The 23,733-nt window shown below is 37.4% G+C and overlaps 1 protein-coding gene across 13 annotated transcripts in view; it reads left to right on the forward strand.

Moving 5' to 3' along the window:
• The window catches only part of ASPH (aspartate beta-hydroxylase), a 122,890-nt gene that overhangs the window by 77,534 nt on the left and 21,623 nt on the right, over positions 1-23,733 (forward strand). For 11 of the 13 annotated variants that reach the window (XM_055706463.1, XM_055706462.1, XM_055706460.1 and 8 more), the window contains 7 exons: positions 3,356-3,506; positions 4,530-4,666; positions 10,146-10,244; positions 10,782-10,871; positions 14,664-14,801; positions 21,264-21,399; positions 22,252-22,343. In XM_055706463.1, the coding sequence (XP_055562438.1) occupies positions 3,356-3,506; positions 4,530-4,666; positions 10,146-10,244; positions 10,782-10,871; positions 14,664-14,801; positions 21,264-21,399; positions 22,252-22,343 (843 nt within the window). Of the gene's footprint in view, positions 1-3,355; positions 3,507-4,529; positions 4,667-10,145; positions 10,245-10,781; positions 10,872-14,663; positions 14,810-21,263; positions 21,400-22,251; positions 22,344-23,733 lie in introns of those variants that run through there. The other 2 variants (XR_008731608.1, XR_008731609.1) reach the window with 2 other exon arrangements.

Raw genomic sequence — 23,733 nt, forward strand, 5'->3', positions numbered from 1 at the left:
GTCAGACTTTATTTATAATTTTATGGATGTTACCTAGGGAAAAAAGAATTATGTGATCTGTCATATTGTATCTCTTTCATTCATAGAATCACTTAGGTTGGAAAAGACCTCTAAGAATCGAGTCCAACCATTAGATAACAGCTATCAGAAGATAACTATGTCATTGCAGGTAGCTAGCACACATGTAGGGTTTGGTGGCTTTGGTTTGTTTCCTTTTTTCTAGATCATTGTGAAAATATCCCCATCCCCACTCCTAGCACCACATGCCTTTCTACCAGAACACATATAAAATGATTAAATGTTTCCCAATCCATCATCATCAAAACAAATTCTTTTCCTCATTATGCCATTTGAACAAGAAGTCCTAGGAAAAAGGATATAAAACTAAGCAGCATTGTAGTATTCATAGACCCTGTCCTTCCCCAGTTACTTTGGGAGCTTTTCTCTAACTTTAGTGGGAAGTATTGTAAATAACACAAAACTAAAATATGTCCTGTAGATCTCATGAAAACTGTCAGAGAAATGATAGGAGATAAATCCCAACTAAAATCCCACTGCAGGGGCAATAGGCAGAACCTGGCTATTACATAGTCTTCGCTGCAGCTGGTACATCAAAGCATCAGTCAGCTCAGGGCTAAATGCTGCTTTTTGCTTAGTGGCCATAGGGAAGAGGATTTTGAGTTTTTATAGAGAGAGAATGTTAAAGGAACTGAGTAGTTGGGTTTTTGTTCATGTGGAGTGAGTTGTGTTTCAGGTGTTCCCTCAAAAAAAAAAAAAAAGCATCAGAAAATAAGCTCTTTGTTCATAATAATTTTGATCTGTGTTGAGATGTCTCAGAATAGAATAATCCTTGTAATTTTTGTAAATAGTAGGATAATCCCACTGCATTAGGTGTAATAAAAGACTGCTTGAACTCATGCTTTACTCATACAAGATGAGTAAAGTGAAGCCTTCTCTGTAGAAGGGAATTAGGCTGTTACACAATTAATGAGGTGCTTGAATTGGAGTCACAACCAGTTTTCACTTGGTTAATAATAGTCATGCTAAAACCAAGGCCATGATTATCCAAAAAACTCCCACACAAGCACTTGATACACAGCAGACCAAATACTTCAGTGCTCTGTGTGAGGGACAGTCTGCTGAGCTATTTGCCTTCTTACGGTAGGAGACCACTTTGGTTCGTACAGGTAATGGACTCAACTCTGTTAAGTTACACTTTTAATATTTACTTTTTTTTTATGAAACTACTTGTTATATCTAAGAGAATATGCTTCCTGCCTCCTCATTAGCTCACTGCTTTTAGAGAGGACGGCAGATCACTGAAGCCAGCTGTGAAGCTTATTCTCATTCAGAATTCCCCACTCAGTGACACAATTTCATTTGGCCCATTACAATTTATAGTCACCACCTACTACTTTAGTAATACTTAAAAGGTCATACAGACCATGATCTGAAGTCATAACATTTCCTGGGATTGTATAAAAACAACTATAAACTCATTTCCATTTTCAGTAGCCTTTGTTAGGCTCATAGTAGTCTTTTTACTCATTGTGACAAATGACAGCTTTCTTGAGTCCAGTATCTGTAAGTTGAAGCTGTTTGCATGAATGGGAAAATCATGGGCTTCACTGACAGATGGATTGTTCTTAGGATTTACATTGTAACATAGCATTACTTTCAAATGAGTATTTATGCCAACATGACATGTTCAAATTTGCTGTTTTTCATCACTAACTAAAGGTAAAACTGCAGAGAAGGGTAAGGGTAAAGGCCAGAAATTCACTGTAAGAGTGTGCTTCTCCATTTCTATGAACCAGCATTGCATCTAATTTTGTAGATTCAGTTTCTAATAAGACATGAGGATTCATTTTTCTGGATATTTTAGTAGCTTTAAAAGGCAACTGTTTTCTCCAAAATTCTGCAAAAGATTTCATAGTTAAAGTGGTTTTCAGAAATATGAGCAATTCCTGATTTGATTTCCGGAGCTACTCTTAGGCCGGGTGAAGGATATTCCACAGAAATTGTTAACGACTTTCAAGGCTGAAAAGAACAGTAGATAGGTCTTAAACCTTCTTATAGGATTTATAGCATCTATACTGGTGAATTTATGCAGATTTTATGTTGACAATTTTTACGGCCTCTTTTTTTTTTTTTATCTTTTACTATTCTTGGCCCTGCTATTCCCTCAAAAAAAGGAAAAACAAATTTCCTAGTGAATGCACACCAGAAAAAGAAATTACTGCTTAAAACTGGTTTCTGAAGTTACCTTTGAAAGCTGTCTGATCAGCTGTTTGGCTGAATAACCATATTGTTTAGTATTTCCCATACTCAAATTCAAAGTAGCTCAAGGAAAAAGGTAAAGGACTAGTGCAAAACGATTCCAGATACTTACTACAACATATACACCTAACACAGTTGAAGCAGTTTCATTTAATGTGTGTGATTGATACAGCAGTGAGTTTATATAGATCAATAAGAGCTGCTGCACCTGCAGTGCTTGCAATGCATCTACACCTCACTCTGCTAATTGACTTAAGAAAGAACGTAAGCCAATAAAAATAGAAGTATCTGGGAAGAATGCATGAAACGCCTGAAAATGCATGTTGGTATAAATAATTAAAAGTAATGGTTTAAAAGTTCAGCATTTGAGATATAATCTTATTTTTTTCAGCTGTGGAAACAAATTATGAAAATTCCATACCACATGTGAAATCTGCTGTAGCTTCCATTAGCTTCACTGAAGCTGTAATTTTACAGTAGAGATCTCGTATCCTTCGGTTTGTTCCTGAACTTGATGAACAAACTTTTAAGTTCTGCAGGAGTCGTAGGGTAGATATTCTATCAACATATGCAAGAGTAAAGCCGATTCCTAATTAGCTTTCTAAGAAAGAGTGTGAATAAATTTGTGCGAGAATATAAGAAAGAATTGTTTATTGTGTGTTTTGATCTGTGTGTTGCTGCCAGTGTGAGGCTTGGTATACAAATAAACCATAGGCAACAATTTACATTTTGTCTGTATTATTAAAACAGATGTTTTAATTTATTTTCCAAAGCAGAAATTATGAATTCTACAAATGAAATCTGTTCTAATGTATGTTTTAGATAAAAATCTTCTCCTGCTTATACTTTCAGACAGTTGGCAGGAAACAAGAATTAACAGTAATTCTAATCTGCCTTACCATAAAGAACAACCAAATCAGTGTTTCATTGTTATGCCAAAATTACATAGAGTGAAGATAATTCTTAAATTATTCCCATATTCTAACAATTGCAGTTTGCCTTTTAAGAAAACAAAGTTATTTTTAAGACTAATGGATTATATGTGTTCTAGTAATGGTTTTGTGATTCTTTCTAGTCTGAAGATGACTTAGCTGAGAAAATGAGAAGTAATGAGATGCTGCAAAAAGCTATCAACACCTATGATGAGGTGGTTAGTCTGCCAAATGTCCCTTCAGATCTGATAAAACTGAGCTTGAAACGAGAAGCAGACAGACAGCAGTTTCTTGGTAAGATTTGAGGGTGATGTAAAAATTGTGGAGGTTGTGTGAGCAAGACTTTCAAAAGATTGCTAAGGAATTAAAAGTGCTGATTCTATTGAATTTTTGGTAGGACTTGTGTTCCCAATCTCTTAATTGCTTTTGAAAAAATATTTTAAAATTCTTTGAATTCCATGTATGATAATAGTGGCTGTCGACAACAGCACACTGGGGGCTATGAGAAGCTATGGGAGGTGGTCAAAAATTTTTATTGTCAGAGAAAGAAGAAAGTGTTCTTTTTCTACTGAAGCTGGGGGAAATCATGAGGAAATTGATGGCATGCACAAAGTAAACATACCCAGAATAAACTTTAAGTAAACACAGAGAAGAATGGAACTGAGCTCAGGGATAACATCTGAAAGTTTAGATCTCAGTTCTGTGATGGATGGGAAATGCTCATGAGTATAAGGCACAGTCGACTTTGGTGGAGAAAAGTGTTCTGTTCCCATGAGCAGGATTTTAGTATCAACTTGTTTTGACCTTGCTGTTTCTCAGCAAGACCTCATCCAGGAAGTCAAGGAATATACTTAATTTTAAGCACATAAAGCATGATTAATTTCATAATGGAAACATACTAGCACCGTTGCCTAACATTAGAAATGCATTTAATTACTCCATCAATTAAGACTAAGTTTATTTTGATATGTTTGCCTAGTTTTGTTAAGTACTTTTGACATTTGTGTATGAGAGTAACGGAAGCTTAAATAATGTTTCTGCTACACTGCGAAGGGTTCTCCACTAGAGGCTACCATAACACTGCATGACACGCGTTCGCAGCGATTTCCTTGCACGGCTGCACCCCCGGTGACAACCAAGCAGCTGAATGTACTGTCTGCACGCATTTTTTTGTCCAAGTCCTGCTTCTTGATAGTTCATGAAAGTGGACCACTTGGCTCTGATTTGGGTTTTCTTTGACGTTGTGTAAGCATCTTACTAGTGTTACTCATGTTAATGTTACTCATAATGTAATTAAGTCTTGTTTCATCGAATTAGGTCGCATGAGAGGTTCCCTGGTTACTCTACAGAAATTAGTTCAGCTGTTTCCCAGTGATACTTCATTCAAGAATGACCTTGGTGTTGGTTACCTCTTGATAGGAGATAACAGCAATGCCAAGAAAGTATACGAAGAGGTGAGTTTCCATTCCAGCCAAGTAAAATAACTATATGCATTCATATGTTCATTCTAAAGATTGCTTGCTTTTAACTTTGTTAGTTATTAAACATTTTGCATGTCGGGTTATGAAGGGTTAATATAGATACGATTTTTTTTTTCTAGTGCAGTTCTTAATTATATTCCAATTTTAATTCAGGTTTCATGATGTTGTCATACTAAATGTTTTTCCTCATAGAGAAATGCAGATGTTTTTCATATGCTTAATAATATTTGGTTTTCTTACACCTTCTGGTAGCCAGGTTTGGAACACATTGACAAATCGTATAGATGTAATGCTAGTTACATTATAGTACAAAAAAAGATGTCTTTTCCGCAAGACAATGAGAGGAGAAATAAGCCTGTTTCTTTACAGCAACACTGTCTCTAATTGTGTGATGAAGCAGTTCCGTACTCACACAGCTATTTAACCTTGGGTTTTTCATGATTTTTACAGGCAGCCTAAATTCTGTTTTTCTTTCATGATGCTTGTAGTGTGAACTGTTCATTGGAGTTATCTTCCTATATAATACTATGGTTATCAGGCTGGGGAAACTTCACTGCCAGGAAGGACCACCACTCTGCTCCTGTGACCTAGAAACCCTGTTAACATCTGGAAAATTCTGACAGATGTGGAGCTTGGCACTACTGGTAGAGCACAAGCTGTCAGCACCTGCTCAGAGATGATCATGTTGATGTTGGCCCACTTGTTGCAGTGCTTGTTAATTACAGGTGTGGTACAGTAATTGGGTAGTTATGTAGACTGAAGATGAGTCAGCATGATTGGTGCCGTTTCCTGAGAATAAAGGCCCGGTTTTCCATCGCCCACATCTGGGAGTCTGAGGGAATTTTCATCTCGGGTCGTTTCTCAAAGAGAAGGAGAATGTTCAACGGCATGGTTAGAAGGAGGAGCCAAACCCTTGTAATACCATCTTTTTTTTTCTCTCAAGTTCCATTGGTAGTCAGATATTGTGAGAATCGTGTTTGCTTTGCTACTTTGGCTACTTTGTAGGTCCCTCCATAAAACATTTCTGTTTGATAATTTTTGGCCTGCCTACAGAATTTCTCAGAGGATTGGAAACATCAGCTTTTAAAGATAGAATATATTAACCGAACATGCTTCTCAGGCTGCAAGGAACTCAAAAGCATACTCCTTTTGGGCAAGATTTTCCTTTGCAATTTTTCAGTATTTTGCTGCAAACAATACAGTTGTTAGAATTTCTCAGTATCAGTAATCACAGGACTTCTTATAAATGGAAGAAGGTAATGAGTTTGTTGTATAATTCCTTTGATATTGAGTTTCATATACTTCAGAAGTGTATAATGCTCTGATTAAGAACAGATACACAAAATAAGATCTGGCCTGGTTTTAATATATTATTTTCCATGCTTCCATAGACTTTATCCAGTGTAATTACTCTGTTTTGCAGTTCGCTAACCACTGAAATAGAAAAGATCATAGTGATGTTCTGTCCTTGTAAAAGAGCAACAAATAAATACCTTTTAAAAGGAATTGGATTTATTCTTTTTAAAAATCGTGTTGGTTTTGTCCAATTTCTGGCTAGTCCTCAGGCTGAATTGCAACACAGCAATGTGATTTTTTTTTCTCTTTGTTGTAATTCAGGATAAATTTACATGAAGAATTTTAAGAAAGGAAACTTAGCCAAAGAAACAGGGAGAATCTCATGTGTACCTGCTTTTATTCTTTGTATACTGAAGGCTGCTTACACGATTTTGGGCAGATTGCTTAGGGGCCATATGGTCTGCTCTAGAGGGCTTCGCTCATCTGTTGCAATGCATATTTAAAAAGTGATTGGCATATGGTTTGGAGTTCCTATCATAGGTGCTGAGGTTCTGTGCGTAGTCAATAAAGAGAGGGGCCAAACCATGAAGAGTGGTTCTGTGGGCCTGCAGAAGACATCTTCCTCTTCCCATGATTTTTGAAAAGCCTGGGAAACTTCTGTAGTGGGATCAAATCTTTCTCACTAGTGTAGCACAAATCAGTCATTTTATAGAAAAATATGAGGGAACACAGACAGAGTGTGAACTCAGTGCTGCACAGTAGATGCCTCCAGTATTTTTGAATCTTGGGTTCAGGTTCCCACTGTAAGGATGTTCATACATTTTATTCAAGGGTTCTTTAATGCAGAAGGCATGGATACCTAGGAAGGGAGAGCAGAGGGCAGGACGCATCCCCAAGAGAACATTTCCCTTGTTTGACTACAGGCTCCGCTTTTTACTGACTCCCCTTAGTTCCCATTCTTTTCTTCATGGTTGTCTAATTTCTTGTGTACGTGGTACTTGTTTCTGCTCCTCAGGCAAGTTCCCAAGCAGTTGAACACTCCTGTATAGGAGAATCTGGACTCCAAATTTCCCATTTCCTGGGCATCTGCTAGACTCTTGGGCAAAGGTACCCATGTCCTTCTTTGCTTCCTGCTGTAACATTTTGATCTTACGTTAGTGTTATCAGTCTGTGTTGAGCACATGGAACCAGCTGGACCCTTCACAGACACTGTCCCCTACATTGGGATTAATGTCTGTACCATTTCAGACCAGACTGACTACCTTGCATCATCTCCAAGAACTGAATAGATGCCCAAGGAATCGTAGTGAATTAAATCTTCCTGCTTTACATTTAATAGCTAGTTTATTTATTTTTCATTCAATTATTATTTTCCAGTCCAAGTTTATTCTGTCTTAGCAGCTGTTGAAGTGTTAGTCACATTTTTATTTTGTAAGTCTTAAATAGGATATGTTCCTTCTTTTAGCTACAGAAGCAATGTGTATAAACGCTGAACTTCCGATCAAGAGAGTTTTGTAATTACAGCTGTAGTGTAGTATAGTCTAACCAGCATGAAATACACTTTCCTGTTATGCATTTGCCAGAATTTATGCTGAACCACAGATGGAAAATGGTGTTCAACTGGAGAGGGTTTCAGTTTTGCTGCTAATATTAAAGCATTTGCTTTTGAACATTACACTTAGGGACACAAAAACGTAACATTAAAAGTAGTCCTAGCAGAATTTAGAGCTATTTTTGTTTTCAAAGATCTACAGATTATGGTAAGATACAGGGGGAGGGAACTTAATAAGACCGGTTACTCTGCTAATAGCACTTTTTCTGCCTGCCATGCTGAGGCATGTCTGCATGGCTCAGTGCATTATGCAGACACACATAAGCCAGCTCTAAGCTATCTCAGGTACCAAAAGCAGAATATCCACATTAACACAGTACTCTTCCCTGGCTAATTAGCCATTGATAGCCCCAGAGGTTAATTTCTATATTCATGATTAATATTTAATGGACTATGAGCAGTTTAGTAAAACTTATTTCTAAACATAATTAATATTGCATGCAGCAACAGCAACAGCATAATACAATTTACATTAAATACTTCCAGTGTAATTTCTGCTGATTGTATCTCTTCACTTCTCTTTAGGGGCTCTGAATGTAGATCATGTCTTAATGCAACTCGGCGTAGTTTAAATGAACCATAATACAGAAAATTCTATTCTGTCTTAATTAATCAGATAGCTTTATCCTATAGTTAAAGGAGCAGTAATGAAATTATATGGCTAATAAATATTTCTGTCAGTCATTTTATTTCACCCTGCAGGTACAGATTCTTGGTTCAAAATAATTATACACAGAATGCTATAGTTAAAAGGCATGTAAGATGCATAAGGTGGTAGTGTGTTCTTATACTGGGCATTAAGCTCATCTTCACTATGACTTGCCAGGTTCACTTTGTGCTAATAGTATGTCATATTATGGACTTCACACTGGATCTCAAACTGACTCTTCCTTCATAGTAGCTCTTTTCTGCAAAAAGAAGTGAAATACTGATATTTTTAAGTCACTCATTTTATGCCCACATTGCACTGATTTTGGTTTTGCTTAGATGTGGTTTGTACATAATGAGGTTTGAAAAGGCAGAGAAATTGGCCCAGAGAACTTGTTATGGTTTTGCTTGTAATTATTTTGATTGAACAATTAGGTTAGACAGTGACTGGAAAAGGCAGAGGGAAGTGGCTATAATGTATGCAGACATTTTATCCATGGCATAAGCCTAGTGGCTTCAGAAATGGATTTAGACAAGAGAAGTTGCTCATCTGTCCATTGTTTTGTACTTAGCGGCTGCGCTAGGCATTCAGCGGGTATCAGCCTCTGTAGTGCACTGACTGCCAGGCTCCCGTGACCATCCTCACAGATGGGGTTCTCTCCCGATAGGACCGTCCACCCTTGCTGTGGGGAGAGAAGAGGTGTAACAAGATTAACTAGACTGTGATTGGTATCATATACAGCTACAAACGATACTGAGTATATACATCATAGAAGCATGGAGGTGGAAAGTAGATCCAGACATTCTCTAATGTCCCCCTTGGCTGAGGCAGAACAAATGCACTTAAGTTGTCTCAGTAATGTTGGGGTTATATGTTTCAGAACTCACGCCAGCCACCTTCACACCTCCTTTCCCCGGAACACTCCCCCATACACTGATCCTTTCCTACAGCTGTCCCTGTACTCACAAATCTTTCTCTTGCACAGTCCCGCACTTCTGGATATTTGTCTGAGTTTTCCATTCTGGCAAAATTAAGCTAGGTTATCACGTTATCACTGAGTACATTATTTGAATCTTGTTCAGGATATAAAATCTTTTAGCATAATTTAGCACACTTGGTCTGGGTCAAAGAGTGCAGTGTTCAACTATAAAAGAATAATTTATCCATCACACCTTCTAGTGTGAAAGCACGTTGAATCACTACTGCATTAGACCTTGCATTACCTTCTTTCTCCTGGCCTGGAAAGCTCTTCCAGAGAGCACTCCAGTTTACCATTGTGCTGCAAGTGCCCTTTGTGTTTCAGGGTTTGCACAGTCCCATTGCATGATGCAGGCTTTATTTTACAGCATCTTTCTAAATTGCGGTCACTATGTTTTGCAGGAGAGTATATTTTCTCTTTCTAAGACTAGTTTGCCACGAGTAGAAACCTATCTAATTTTAAACTATTTCAGGTATATTTCTACACGATGCTTCCCCTGACTGTGCTGTAGACTTTTTCAAGAGCAGCTTCTTTCCTTCAGATTAGTCAAACCTGGGATAGGTAACTTTTGTTAATGAATGATGTTAATTCTGTAATGTAGCATGCTGTACCTCAAGAGAGAGGGTGGAGAAGCACAGACAACTGAAAAATAAAGTAATTTAAAGAGAGAAAAGAGAAGGAAAAAAAAAGATAATTTGGTTGGAATAATTTTACTTCTGAGACTTTGGAGTTTGGCTTGTAATAGGCTTTTCTGGAGAAGTCCAAAAGTGAATAGGAAAAAGAAAGTACAGCCAAGTATTTATCTGAGTCGGTGATGGAAGAAAATCTCATTGCATCACTAAACAGTAATATGTGCACAGGTTTATTAATTTGCATAATCCATATGTGCATACTTAATTAATTTGCTTTCAAACAGGTTCTAAGCCTGGCTCCAAATGATGGCTTTGCCAAAGTACATTATGGCTTCATCCTGAAGGCAGAAAACAAGATAGCAGAGAGCATACCCTACCTAAAGGTATTTTTCTTTTCTTACCCACAGTAAATGTTTTACCAGTAAAAAATAGAATTGGAATATATAAAATGTGTCAAGCTAAAAGCATACTAATTACAAGTCACAGTTTAAGCTACTTGTTTGATTATATTGCTATATCACTGCCTATGAACTGGAATAAACTTATGCGTTGAGGCTCATCAATTCTTAAACATCGAAGTATTAGTTTTATTAGTGGTTACCCTAAGTACACAGCTGTGAGACTCAAATTGTTTTGAGGTTGGCAGTATGTGCAAACTTAAAGTTCTTGAAAGATCCAAAGAGGGCTTGTGTATACTTCTGAGTGTTTGGGGAGAAAATACCACAAAATAAAACCTTCATCCAGCTTTCTAAAATGCTTGTGTATGTATTTATAGGGTCAGGGGCAAATGTCCATTTCTGAATACACCTCTGTCTTGGGGGATCTGAGGGGAGAGGCCATGGGATTTGGAAAACTGATAACACTTCTTAATTTTTTTTTACTGAAGTATTGTATTTTTATTTATTTGGCTTTTTTTTAAGGAAGGACTTGAGTCTGGTGACCCTGGCACAAATGATGGACGCTTTTATTTTCATCTGGGTGATGCCTTGCAGAGAATGGGAGACAAAGACGTATGCATTTAATATGTTCTTGCTTTAAAGTCTAAACCTCTGAAAGACTGCAAAATCCAGAAAAACCTTTAATGATAGGCAGAGTGTGGAAAACATGAGTAGTTCCATTGCAACAACAATCCAGCATATGTGTGTAGAGGTCAAGATGAGCAACAGCAAAAAAAATCTGCCATTGGATGGCAATACAATTTCTTAGCATCCCTTGCTTTAGAACTGAGCTAAATATTTGAAGCTTGCATGGGGCAATTGGAGCCAAGGGATCAAAATTTTTTCAAAAATTCAATGAAGGTGTTTTTAGAGTCTGTTTTATGCTTCTACCACTTGCAACAAAGATTTTATCCAGAGTTAAAAAAACCCCAACAACAGTTACATGCATATCACTGTATAAAAGTTCTCTCGTAGCTCTGGTGTAATTGTGTTTTGTAAACCTACCTTCTTTCCCAAAGTGACCTTAAGCACCAATGAGTATCTGATAAAAGAAGACCATGGACCATGAGGGGACTGAATGTGTGACCTGTTTTATGGTATTTGTTCAATAATTAGCAAACAGATCAGAAAAGAAGAAATTTGTGCAACAAATCTGTTGTGTGCCCAGCAAACATAATCATATGCCACTGGAAGCCATAGGTGTTTCTAATTTGTTAATTTAAAACAAAATTTCATTTAAAAGCATGAATTAACACTACTGTTATGGTAGGGGGGAGAAAAGGGCTTTTGTTGGATACTTACTAGTAATGAATTTTACTAAGGGCGTGAATTTAAAAACAACAACAAAAAACCCCATGCAACTTCCTAGGTAGGAAATGTGAAAAGAATAAGAATAAAAAAGCATAATGGAAATAGCTATCAAAATCACTAAGTCCCTGTTTTTTAATTAGTTATCTAGTAATATGTCTGAAATATTTGTACCAAAAATACTATAAAGAATGCTGACCTCTTGAGTATCTTGGCCCAGTCAGTAGGCGGTTCTCCAATATGATCTGTAGGCAGGTGGACTATAATGAAGCCTGTCTGTGCGATCTTTCTCAAGCCTAATTCATCAGGTTAGCTTTATTTTTTATAAATCATGGAACTTTTATTAAAATACTTTATACATGTGGTAGATCTAGAACATTGAAATGTAATAATACCTGAATTTTTTTAAGTTAGATTGCCTTCTCTGAAATATCCTTCCAATGAGTTTTTTTTTTAACCTAGAAGTTCATTTACAAGTAAGAATTAGTTGGCCTCATTTTACACTTAAACACATGCACACATGTGCATATACACACTCAGAATGTTCTTCTACTCTCTTTTTCTGTCTTACTCTCTGTCCTTCTCTCAACAGAAAACCAAAAAGGAAATCCCTGTATGCTTCTGTGGGATATTCTGGGTTGAATGGTAGAGCCTAGAGCATCTTCATTACAATGTTTGACTAAAGATACCGCACAGATGTAATTAACGTACATCATCCCAATCCCCAGGATAATTATGTGTTAATGTTTATGGAATTAATGGTCAAATCTGCTGTAGAAAAAGTTTTAATCAATGACAAATGAACTTCTTGGGATAGAGGAGACTTAAATTTAGCAGTGGAAAGTCCAATGTTAAGCTGAATTTTTCTCGCTGCCCTTGCCAGACTTGCTGAACTTCAAGATTTAATCAAGGAAACCGATCAATATTTAAGGAACATGTGAAATTGCTGTCACTGAAAGTTTGTTGAAGGTAGATATTCATCTATTAGAGCTAAATTAGGAATTATGAACGTGGTGTGGTAAGCGTTAGGTGAACAGTGTTGAGTATGCCCTTTCCAACAATAATTTGATACAATGACAAATAGACTTAAAAAAGACAGATTAAAACTGGAAGGTATTATAGAACAAATTGCTCTTCACACAGAATGTATAAACTGAATTAATCTCAAACAATTTCTTTCCTGGAAAAGAAGATACACTGTTGTAGATCTTCTGAATAATATAGTGGTTATTATTTGGTCTTTCCACTGCCAAGTTCTGCATGTTAAAAAGAAAGGTTTGTCATGGAAACTCAGAACTGGAAAGGATGAGCGAGGCACCCTAACCCTGCTCCGCTCTGTCAAAGACAACCTCATAGCACAATTCTTCTAATAGATAAGCATTAACAGTATTATACATCGTGATTATAGCTGACAGATCTTAAAGAACAGCAACATTCACACTCATCAGTCACTGGCTGAAACAAGTCATTCATCCCCTTGATCACCTGGGCTAACTCCAGACGTTGCAAATGAATGCAGGCAGTCAGCATGACCAAGCTATTGATATCCCACTGCTATTACAACTTACATCTTGGGGGACAGATGTTATAAATTGTAATGCTTCCATTTTAGAGACCTAACCAAGATAACATCAGAATGTAAAGATACACTGTGTATTACCCAAAGCTAATATATAAATACTTTTTTTTTTTTTTTTTTTTTTTTTTTTGACCCATACACGATTTTACAGGGCTTCTCTAGGGAAAGAAGGTGAAAGCTCATATATGGTCGGCTGTTGAATTCTTGTCCTAGAGATGTGTTTGTTTAATTGTGTGTTTTTTCTTTCCGTTAGACCCCATACATAAAATGAGTCTTCTTTAGCTTAAGAGTTAGTACTGTTGGTTTTGTCTCAATAAGTCTTTTGGTTTAGCCTTCATGTCGCGTGTGGGCAGACTGATGGACAACTGTCATATGCTCATGAGTTAAAATGACTCTTTTTGAAAAACAAATAACAATTTAAATAGTTAGTCCTGCAGGGAAAGTACCATACCAGAATGCTACTGGGCAGTGTTCATCTTATCCAGATATTCCATACTCCTGCTGGAAAGAAAAGTGGAAGGTTTGGTTTTTTTGAGCAGGACTTGGCAAGGGGGTGGGCACAGCCAGGGAAGGCAGCCAGTGGTAAGGTGTGGGGGGAGTAGTGTTAAGTGGAAGCACAAAGGTGAAATTCTAAGCTATTTTATGTACAGTGAGGTAAGAGTCAATATTGGGTCAGGTGGAGGAGTGTGAGAACATGGTTGAAGTCTGGATGAGTGACACTTAAGTGAAAGTGAATCAGATGGATTGCAGGCTTGGGAGGGAGTGAATTTCAAGCGCTGATAGCTAGAGAGGGACTCTGCATGACCCGAGTAAAGAAGGGTTTGGACAGTTTTTGTTCAAGGCAGGGATTGGTGCCTTTGTTTTGCTGCTGTACAGGAATAAAGCAAGTTGTGCAAAGGGAGAGTAAGACAAGCAAAGGTCTAGTATTAACCTCGATATGTTTCTACCACGTGATCAGGTCTGGTGTGGCCACAAATATTTGAAGAAACTCAATACATGTATGTATTAGATGAAGAAGTAACAATTTAGACCCACAGTCAGCAGTGTTTTCATCATCACAGCATCTCCACTGGCAACAGAAGGCAGTCATGTTTAATTCATAGGTAGAGGACTGAAACAGAAGACGAGGGTGTCCAAGACAAGAAACAGTTGGATCTCCTAAGTCCAAGGACAGCGCCCACATTACTGACCCATGTTTGGTGTGAATGATTGTGAGATTATTCTATTTTGCTAATGCTGGATTGGAGAGTCTTGGCCAACTGATCTATTTTGGGATTGTCAGTATTTTTTGAGGGGGGGGGTTGTTTGTTTGTTGGGGTTTTTTTGTTCCTTTAAACTGTTTGTTACTACATTACATTGGAAGAACAGCCCCAGCATCCAAAGAGACAGTCTGTTGTCTTACCAAAAATGCATGTTACTTTTTTTCTGTGGGAGCTTGGTTGATACAGATTTGGTTGTTAACAACTGCAATCTTTTAGGCATACAAATGGTATGAACTTGGATACCAAAGAGGTCACTTTGCATCGGTTTGGCAGCGTTCCCTCTACAATGTCAAGGGACTGAAAGCTCAGCCGTGGTGGACAGCAAGGGAGACTGGTTATACAGAACTGGTGAAGGTAAGGCAGTTTGTTTCTGTACTTTGATTTTTATTTTTATAACAGCTATAATTTAAGGTATTAAGCAGATAAAATCCTTATCTATGAGGTCTGAATTATTGCCTAGGAGTACTAGACACCAGTCTCCAGCTGAGCCGAAGAGACTGTAAAATAAGCCCAGGCATTTTCAAAATTGAGAATGAGGACAAGGATGGCTGAAATTATTAATAAATACAAATTTTACATGGCAGACAACTGTAATGTCTCAAGTGCATAATGACAGTAAACTTTGGTAATGTCCGGGACACCCATTCTGAATTTTTAATTGGTGAAGGAAAGGCTGTCCTTCATACCTGGTGTAATATTTAATGACGTCTTTGGAAGCTTTTAATTGTATAAGAGAAACAAGTATAGATTCCCAGTGATGGATTTTAAAAAAGTGAACATAGAATTCAAGTTGTTTAAAGTTTTTTTTTTATTATTTAATGCAAGGCAAGAATTCTGGTTATTATTCATAATAATAATTTGTGTTTCCAAAATGGCATGATTTTTATTATTTAATTTTAATTCCTGAAAAAATAAAAACAAAAAAGGAGAGCAGAACCTTTTTTCCCTGTATGATTTAATTATTGGTATGTGGTTTAGCAAAATTATTCTACAGAAACAGTTTAAAGCCAGAAATGTTTATTTGCAAGAGACAGCTTCTTTCAGAATGGTGATTTCTTTATGCTTAGTTACATACATGTTAAGAAACTTACTATGAAAGGATGATTTTATTTAAAAAAAAAAAAAAAGGAAAGAAAAAAAATTTAAAAGGGAAGATTACCCTTTGTTAAGGTTTTGATGGCAGCATAAATAAGACTAGGAAATCTGGACTGAAGTGTGATTGTCCAGTGTTATATCAGTCACACAGAAAAGCAATTAGCTTTATGGACTAGGGTTTGGGAAGATCTGAAATGTGCACAAATTCAACTCGTTCCTGAGGTATGTGTAGGAATAGAGCCTTCCTGCCATAAAACAGATGGAGAAACTTCTTATCATACTTTTACCGAACAAAAAGGAAAGAATAGATATGATTTTATTGATGTTTTAGAGCTATCTGCAGTGATGTTTTACAGTCTCTTGCCTGTAAACCATTCATATTCCTGCGTCACAGAAGGTAATGTTCCCTTCGCCCTGAGCATGAGGAGACAAGTCAGCTTTGACGGGTGAAAAAATTTGGTTCCCTGTTATAAAATGGCCAGGGCTCCACCTTGAAGTGATTTTTCCTCAGCTGGATCAGACCATGTATGGAGGTCTTGCTTTGGATCAGAATGCTGCATGGCTTCTAGAAGAGCCATTCAGAAGATCAACAAGAATAGAAATTCACCCCTGACCTCCACAGCACAACTACCTCCGTAATCCAGTCACACCTCTTCAATCCAATAATTTTGTAGTACATTGTGTATCTGTTTCATTAGCAATATGTCATTGATTCGGGCCTAAATTGTGGCTTCTATTTTATTTACATAGGTGTCATAATTTGGGGGTGGTAAGATTTACATTCACAATTGCAAGTACGAATGCAAAATATGAGTTTAATGCATCAGGATAAGGATTTGTATTATTGTGTTTTGTCCATAACTCAAGAAACTGCTTGAAGTTATGAAAGAAAGCAGGTTTGAGTCTAATAAACATATGATGCTGCAAACAAAATTTGAAATAGCATTCTCCAGGAAGTGGGGAAAAAATTGTTGAAGACATTTTTTATTAATTTGTGAATATTGCAACTTACGTACCTGTTTTAATTAAAAAAATATTATTTCCGCATTCCAAGAGCAAAAACCAATCGGCAGTTATTTCTTACTGCTTTATCTCATTACATTCCTCTTACACCTGTGTGGGATGTGTGGGAAATAATACCACATCCCGGTGATAGAATTTGACATGGGAAGCTGCTGTATGAGGCGCTGGAGGCCCTGACCCTCTCTCCCCGTGTTTCACTGTTTGTTGTTAAATGTGAACAAACTATTTTCAATATCTTAGTAGCTTAACAGTGCTAACTGAGGCAGTACTAAAGCCAGATTCTCTGGCACTTCTCTTTGGTTCATTTTATTAACCAGCGCAGCTGTGGTCAGTAGCATCTTGCAGCACAGACCTGGCTTGACTGTGTTTTAAAAGGTCATGCTATTTCTTGGGACTAGAGTTGGAGATGTGAATTTTGATAGTGTTTTGCTTTTTCCATAGAAATCTTGAAGAAAAGATTGTCTTGTTTCAGTATTCTCAGGTTAATAAATTCCTTGTGAAGGGCATTCAGCTCACCCAACTGTAGTCATGCAACCGCAAGGCATATATCGTCCATGCTAGCGGTCTAGTTTATAGGTCAAAAAAGAAGTATTTTCAGAGGATGATTAATTTTTTCCTATGTTAAATAACTATTGATGGCGTGTCTACCTTTCTGGTGTTGGCTTTCCTACTGCTTTACAAAAAAATGAAGCCTAGACAACTACTTTAGGCCTGATGTTTAACTGCCTGATGGGTAAGATTAAAGAAGAAAATCTCATACTTTATTTACTTCACTATCATCTACTTGCTTGGATGTCTTAAAGGAAGAGGGTTTTGAGGATTTGGGGATGGCTGGGTTTTTTTCGGGAGGGTATTGTTGGTGGTGCACAGGGAGAGGAGAACTGAGAATATCTCAATAACATTTAGAATGTGTATGACGGGGTAAATCTTGGTTAGCTGTACTGTGCTGAAGGGAAGGGATTTTTGCATCTGTCTGTCCAGCTGTGCCCGTTATGGCTTAAGCTTTTTTTAGTTTCCTTGAAAGAATATGGAGGGGTAACTGATTTCTCAGGGAGCAGAAAATACAAGCCTTTAGATTAGGAAGGGTGTGTCAAGTGATTCATGTAGAAATGTTCTGGTAATGTTTCTGATCTACAGTATTTCAGGGCTTTGGAGATTCAAGAAACTGTTTGAGCTCAGCTAAAAGGAAACCTTACTTTTATCTTTGAAAACCTGTTCTCTTCCCTTGAGACGATTAGCTTTCCTCAGTCAGTCTTACTGAGTCATTGCATCATTCTCTGGTACTTTTTGTAGAACCTCAGTATGGCATTATTCTTCTATTCTGGTGCTCGTTTTAAAAAATAGTAAAAAGAGGTACAATGCTGTTGGATCCTACAGACTTTTCACCAGTCTGAAAATACACAGGTAATGACCTAGGTAACTTTGTCCTTTCCTCACGTTGCATCCTTTGACATTTAGAAAAGACCCAGAGGATGCTTTGCCAATAATGCACTACAGTGAATAGCTGATTGATTAAAGTAGATCTTGTATTGTCAGTTTTCTCTGATGGCCTAGATTTTATTAATTAAATGTTTCAAGTGCGGCAACAAAAGCACAGGAAGAGAATGAAAGTACTGGCAGCAGCACATGTCCGTAACATTTTCTGTAGAGTGACAGCTGGAGCTTAATGCTTTAGCTAATAATAGCTAAACATTCATATTTAATGGAGAAATTAAATCGAAGTGTGCATTTAAAGTGTGGCTGGATGCTTTAAGAGAAGCCTTGTGTTGAAAAGAGAAGAGATATTGTATAAAGTGCTGACGTTTAAGCACCGTGAGTGACCGAATGGGTACAAGGAATCTATTCTGAAGGGTTTGAAAATACTGCCCCTTACTTTGGAGGTCATCAGCGTTCCCCAGCAAAGACATAGTAACTGATCACGAATACTTTCCTACTCTGTTTCAGTAAGAAAGTGAAATAGATTAAAGTCTTCGCCTTGATTTTATTTTACAGTCCAATGAATTAAAATGGACGTGTGGTCAGTAATTATGCTTCATGTGAGGGGTAGTAACCTCTTAATCTCTGCCTGTTTCATTTATGACCATGCATTGGAAGGGTTTGACAGCACACAGTAAGGATTCTTTTAATATAATAGTCACACATAAAAATAAACCAATACTAAGAAATCCCTATTTAAATACAGTAATGTCTTTGCCAATAAAATCTACGCTATCGCCAGATGTAAAGCAACTGTAAACTTCCATTATTGTTAGGAACTCTATTTAAAAAGCCATGTGGGGAGTTAAGGGAATCAGCTGCTAGGAAACAAGTACATATGCTCTCAATGCCGGTCGCCACCTGATTCTTCACTTGAAATCAGGATATTGGACCAAATATAATATGAATTTGTTGCTCTAACCTGAGACTTTAATCCCAACATATCATGGAGAGTAAGCATATTTAACTTTTTTCTGTAGGTAACAGCTCTTGGATCAAGTGTCGTAAGTCCAAGTCCTGGACTTTGTGTTTTGATGGTGTTTTGCATTCTTACCGTGCAAGGTCTAAGAGTCTGTAAAATCAGGGAGATCACGGCTGAGCTGTGTTTGAACTCCCCACTTCATTCCTGCTTAGGACTTAGCTATTACTCATAGTAAAGCACTCTCAGTGTGTTTCATAGGTGGGGTCCAGGTTTTCAGAAGTAGAGACACTATTGATTTTAGGGCAAGTTATGTCTAAAACCATTGAGGAGCTAGTTCAAAATCAATTCTATTATTCAAATCACTTTGTATCCAACATGTTCGGGAAGGAGCCTTAAAAGGCAAGGACAAACACCCGTCTTTGCAGGTTAACTTTCAGCCAGTGGTGTTTGTGAAGGGGATAGAGGTGACAAAGCTGCTGTTGCCTGCAACTCCTTGGACAACCAATGCTCATCATTCATCACCTTCTCTGGGTGAATGTTCCCTCTTACCTTTTTACAGATGAGGGAGTATGAGGAGTTTGAGGAAACAGAGAATCACTTGTAATATCTTTCAAAGTTTTCCAGTCTTGTCGATCTGTATCAATTTAAATTGAGGCTGGTGTAAACAGAGTTAACTTTTTCTTTCTCTTCTCCAGCCACTGCCAAATGAGGTACTCAAGCTGGTATTGCCTTTTGTAGATATGGTAGCACTGAATCAGTACCAGCACTGTTCCCATATTCATCTTTTCCATATTCCACCAATTAGGTGGAAATTTTCAATCTTTTTTATACCCTGCATTTTGGAAGTCAATTTTCCAAAAATACTCTAAAAGGACATTTCTACTTAATGTTAACCATTAAATGAGTCTTATGGGAACCCACCAGTGGGAAAGAATAAGGTGAATGCACCAGGAAAAATAAGTGTTCTTCCCCTTTACTGTTGGATGAGAGGGAAAACAATTTGCTGGGAAGAAGAAAAGTTTACCGTAATAACAGAAATGCAATCCTAATTTTCATAGGTCTTAGCCTACCTAAAAATGTTCTAGTGGTAGAAAGTAGCTGTATTATAGACAGCATGTTCTAGCCATGGCTTGCTTTGCTGAGCCTTTGATGATATATCAATGTACAGCCTATTTTGTGGGATCAGCTTGTCTTCTAAGTGAAAAAACTCAAGTAGAAAATGCAACTGCTTAATTTAAGTGGGAAAGCTAATAAGCATACAGAGTTTTAAAGCTAAAAAAGGGCCGTTATACCATGTAGTCTGATCAGTGTCATGCAGACTTTTGACTTTTATTCAGCTTTATGCATCATGTAAAGAGGTAGTGCGGGAACACACCTTAGCCTAAATTCAGTGTGAAATTGATTGAAAATGTCTTATAGAAATGCTTTGTTCAAGAGCACAAAAGAAAAATGAAAACTATTCACCCAAAATAAGGTTTAGTGAACAAAGTAGGTGACTGGGAAATGGAAGTTACTTTATCCAGATCCATTGTTACACTGTGGGGATTTCCCTTTGTATTGCTATAACATAAAATTGACTTACTATTGGTAGTATAAAAGGTTTTATAATCTACCTGATTTTTAAAAATAGATGTCCTAAGGCAGCAGAGAACAGAAATTTTAATTCTACTGTTCTGTGGTTTTGGTATGTATGAATTTTAAGGCAGTTTACACATTGTTAATGGTTGTGTCCATAAATCATCACCTGGCATTTCGAGTCATATTTGATCTTTTTCAATAGCATCAGCATGTGTAAGTGAATCTCTGCAAACCTTTTTGAAGGTTTAAATCATAACTTCCAACTTAAGTGTTGTGTTTACATTTGTCCTATTTGAACTTTAATGTTCTGCCAGTACCTGGAGTTCAGGTTATAGAAGTGGTTTTCTAGTTGCAGGAGTGCTTCCAGGTAACATGTGCACTGTTTAAGAAGATCAATATGCTTCTTAGCTTGCAATATAAAATGATCTGTTAAAGAGCCCTTAGGCTAATAAAAAAGCAAGTCAAAGTTAGACCTAGTCTGCAAGAGTCTGGGGATTATTGAAGTCTTACAAGCCCAGCGTAATTGAATCTGAGGAATACTGTGAAAGTTGTTTTTCCTGCCTTAACTTGTCAGAAGGGAATTAAATACAAAGAAACTTGATAATGATGATGAACGCTTTTTTAGTGCTTTTAGATTAAAAAAAAATGGCAGGGAAAAATAAAAATGGTACTAAAGGCAAACACAGTAAATTCTCAGTGCAGTAACATGACTCTTGCAACAGTCCTTAGAAAAAAACTGGAAGCTCATTCGGGATGAGGGGCTTGCTGTGATGGATAAAAAAAGAAGCCTGTTCCTGCCTGAAGATGAGAATCTACGAGAAAAAGGAGACTGGAGCCAGTTTACTTTATGGCAACAAGGTAAAACATTTTATATTTCTTCTTTCCCCAATTTCACTTTTTCAGATTAGTATAGTGGAATAAGGAGTAGCAACACAGGTAGTTTTCAGAACTGTTTTTGTAATTGCTGAATCTGGAGAAGAAGGGAACTAATAAAATAGTGTCTGGGACCCCAGTGACACTGAGCAAGAGTTCTTTATTCTAAACCATGTTGTCCCCAAGCACTTCTAAGAATCCCCTGAGTGTAATACTCCCCTTCTGCCAAGGCTGCCAGCAGTTTGCACGGTAATGTGTGGTGCAGATCAGCCTGAGCAAAGGCAGGATGGGAGAAGGTGCATCCTCGATACTGTGTTGTCAGCTAGGTGAGATCTCTCATTCAGAAATGGTATGAGTAAAAGAATATGATTTTAATAAACCTGATGCCCTGTCCCTGAGTTGTGTAGTGAGAGGCCCAACTATTGGAACAACCTTATATTCTTATGAGACTCTACATATGAGAGAGTACTATAAAATAAAACACTAAAAGCAATTTATATCAAAATATAATCTGGCGTTGAAATGCTATGATGTTGGTAGCATTTTTCATCTTTTTTTTCTGTGCAGCCTCATTAATGTTTATGCTTTTAGGATCATGTTTAAAAAATGGTAGGAAGCCTGGTCTTCACAAATAATTTAAAAGCAAAGATATGCAGGCTGTTCTGATATTGCAGCATGTTAGTACTGCTGTTTCGCAATCTGTAAAATGGGAGTAATAATGTTTACCTGTCTTTCATTGTCAGCTCTTCAACGGTTTTGTTGCTCTTCTGCAAAGCAGAGAACAAGGAAATGTTCTTTCATTGCTCTTACCAATACTCTATCCATCATTTTTACTAGGAAGAAAGAATGAGAACGCTTGTAAAAGTGTTCCGAAAACATGTGCTTTATTGGAAAGATTCCCGGAAGCTACTGGCTGCAGAAGAGGGCAGGTATCTGGAAAATTTCTTCGGTTTTGCAAATTCCTAATGCTGGGAGCAGGTGATTTTGAGGAATGCGTATAAAGGCATGCATGACCTTGCTCTTGTTAAACCAGGTATATTTAACGACGCCTCAAGCACACAATGAAGTTAACAGTAAAAATATGCCCCCTCAGCAAATACAAGGTGAAATATGTTAGCTGAAGCCTTTCTACGGGCTCTTTAGTTGAGTCATTTTACCTTGTGTTTCCTAGGAGCTCGTGGTAGGTAAATTATTTGCCATGGGTCAACCAGTAAATAATGACTTACTAAACCTCAGCCCAAAGTGACCTGATCTGACCCGTAGCTAACCCTGCTTTGTGTAGGCAGTTGGATTAGATCCTTTCTAACCTCAAATATTTTTTTCTGGTCTAAATCTAATTTTTCAAGACTAATTCAGTGAGCCACATTCTCACTGTGATAAACTTCACCCATCTACCCCAGTTTGGCTTCTTTAGAAGGAAGGAGAATCGCCTCATGGAAGCCAAGCAACAGTACTGCTGTCATATGCTTCTTTCCTAAGGTAAAGTCCATGAGCTGTGGCCTTGGGTGCCAACAAAGTTTGTTTCAAGTGCCTGGTCTACACTGACTACTTGGCTGCAAATCAATCTCATTAAATCATGCAGTGGACTTATATGGTATGGATCAATACATTTGCAGCTGAGTGAATGGCCCAACACAAATGTCATGTGATTCTGTAGGACAGAATTTTTCATTAGCCTTTTTATTTTTCTTCAAGCTGTTGTATTTTATCTGTAATGACTACATGAGAATAACCTTCACATTGCAAAATTAGGGATGCAAAAGTTGGAAAACACAGTGCTAGCATACTCCTAATTCAGAGCCTTGAGAGCAGGTGTTCAGCTTTTTCACCGGACTCTTGCTTTTGATGTGCAGAAGTGCACTAGATGGCTGATGTTGTGGGAATGAGCAAGGCTACCGTTCCATTGATTTGTTGCAAAGGCTGGTTGTAGTGAATATAACTTATGAGAGAGGTCATCATGCTCAGTGCAGCTAACAGCAAGAAAACTGCTTTTTGTGGCATCCTTAGACAAAATATCTATCCCAGAGAGCAAATTCTCTTTAAGAGTCACTATTTTTCTCATTGTTTTTTGGTGCCCCACGTGTTATCACCAAAATATGGCTTGCAGAAACATTGTGTGTTTACAGCTATAGCTGTAGTCATGTGTTTTGAACATATAAAATGTAAAATAATCTGAAAAAAGGTGCTCTAGAAATCTTAAGTTTTACATCCAATGTTAGGGGATGTCTAGGACAATTTTGTTCTTATGGTAGCTGTGCCTCAGATTCTTACTGGTAAAATTAAATTTAAAACATTATCTAATCTCTATTCATGTACTGA

This window comes from Falco cherrug, chromosome 3 (assembly GCF_023634085.1).
Source record: "Falco cherrug isolate bFalChe1 chromosome 3, bFalChe1.pri, whole genome shotgun sequence".
NCBI lineage: Eukaryota > Metazoa > Chordata > Aves > Falconiformes > Falconidae > Falco > Falco cherrug.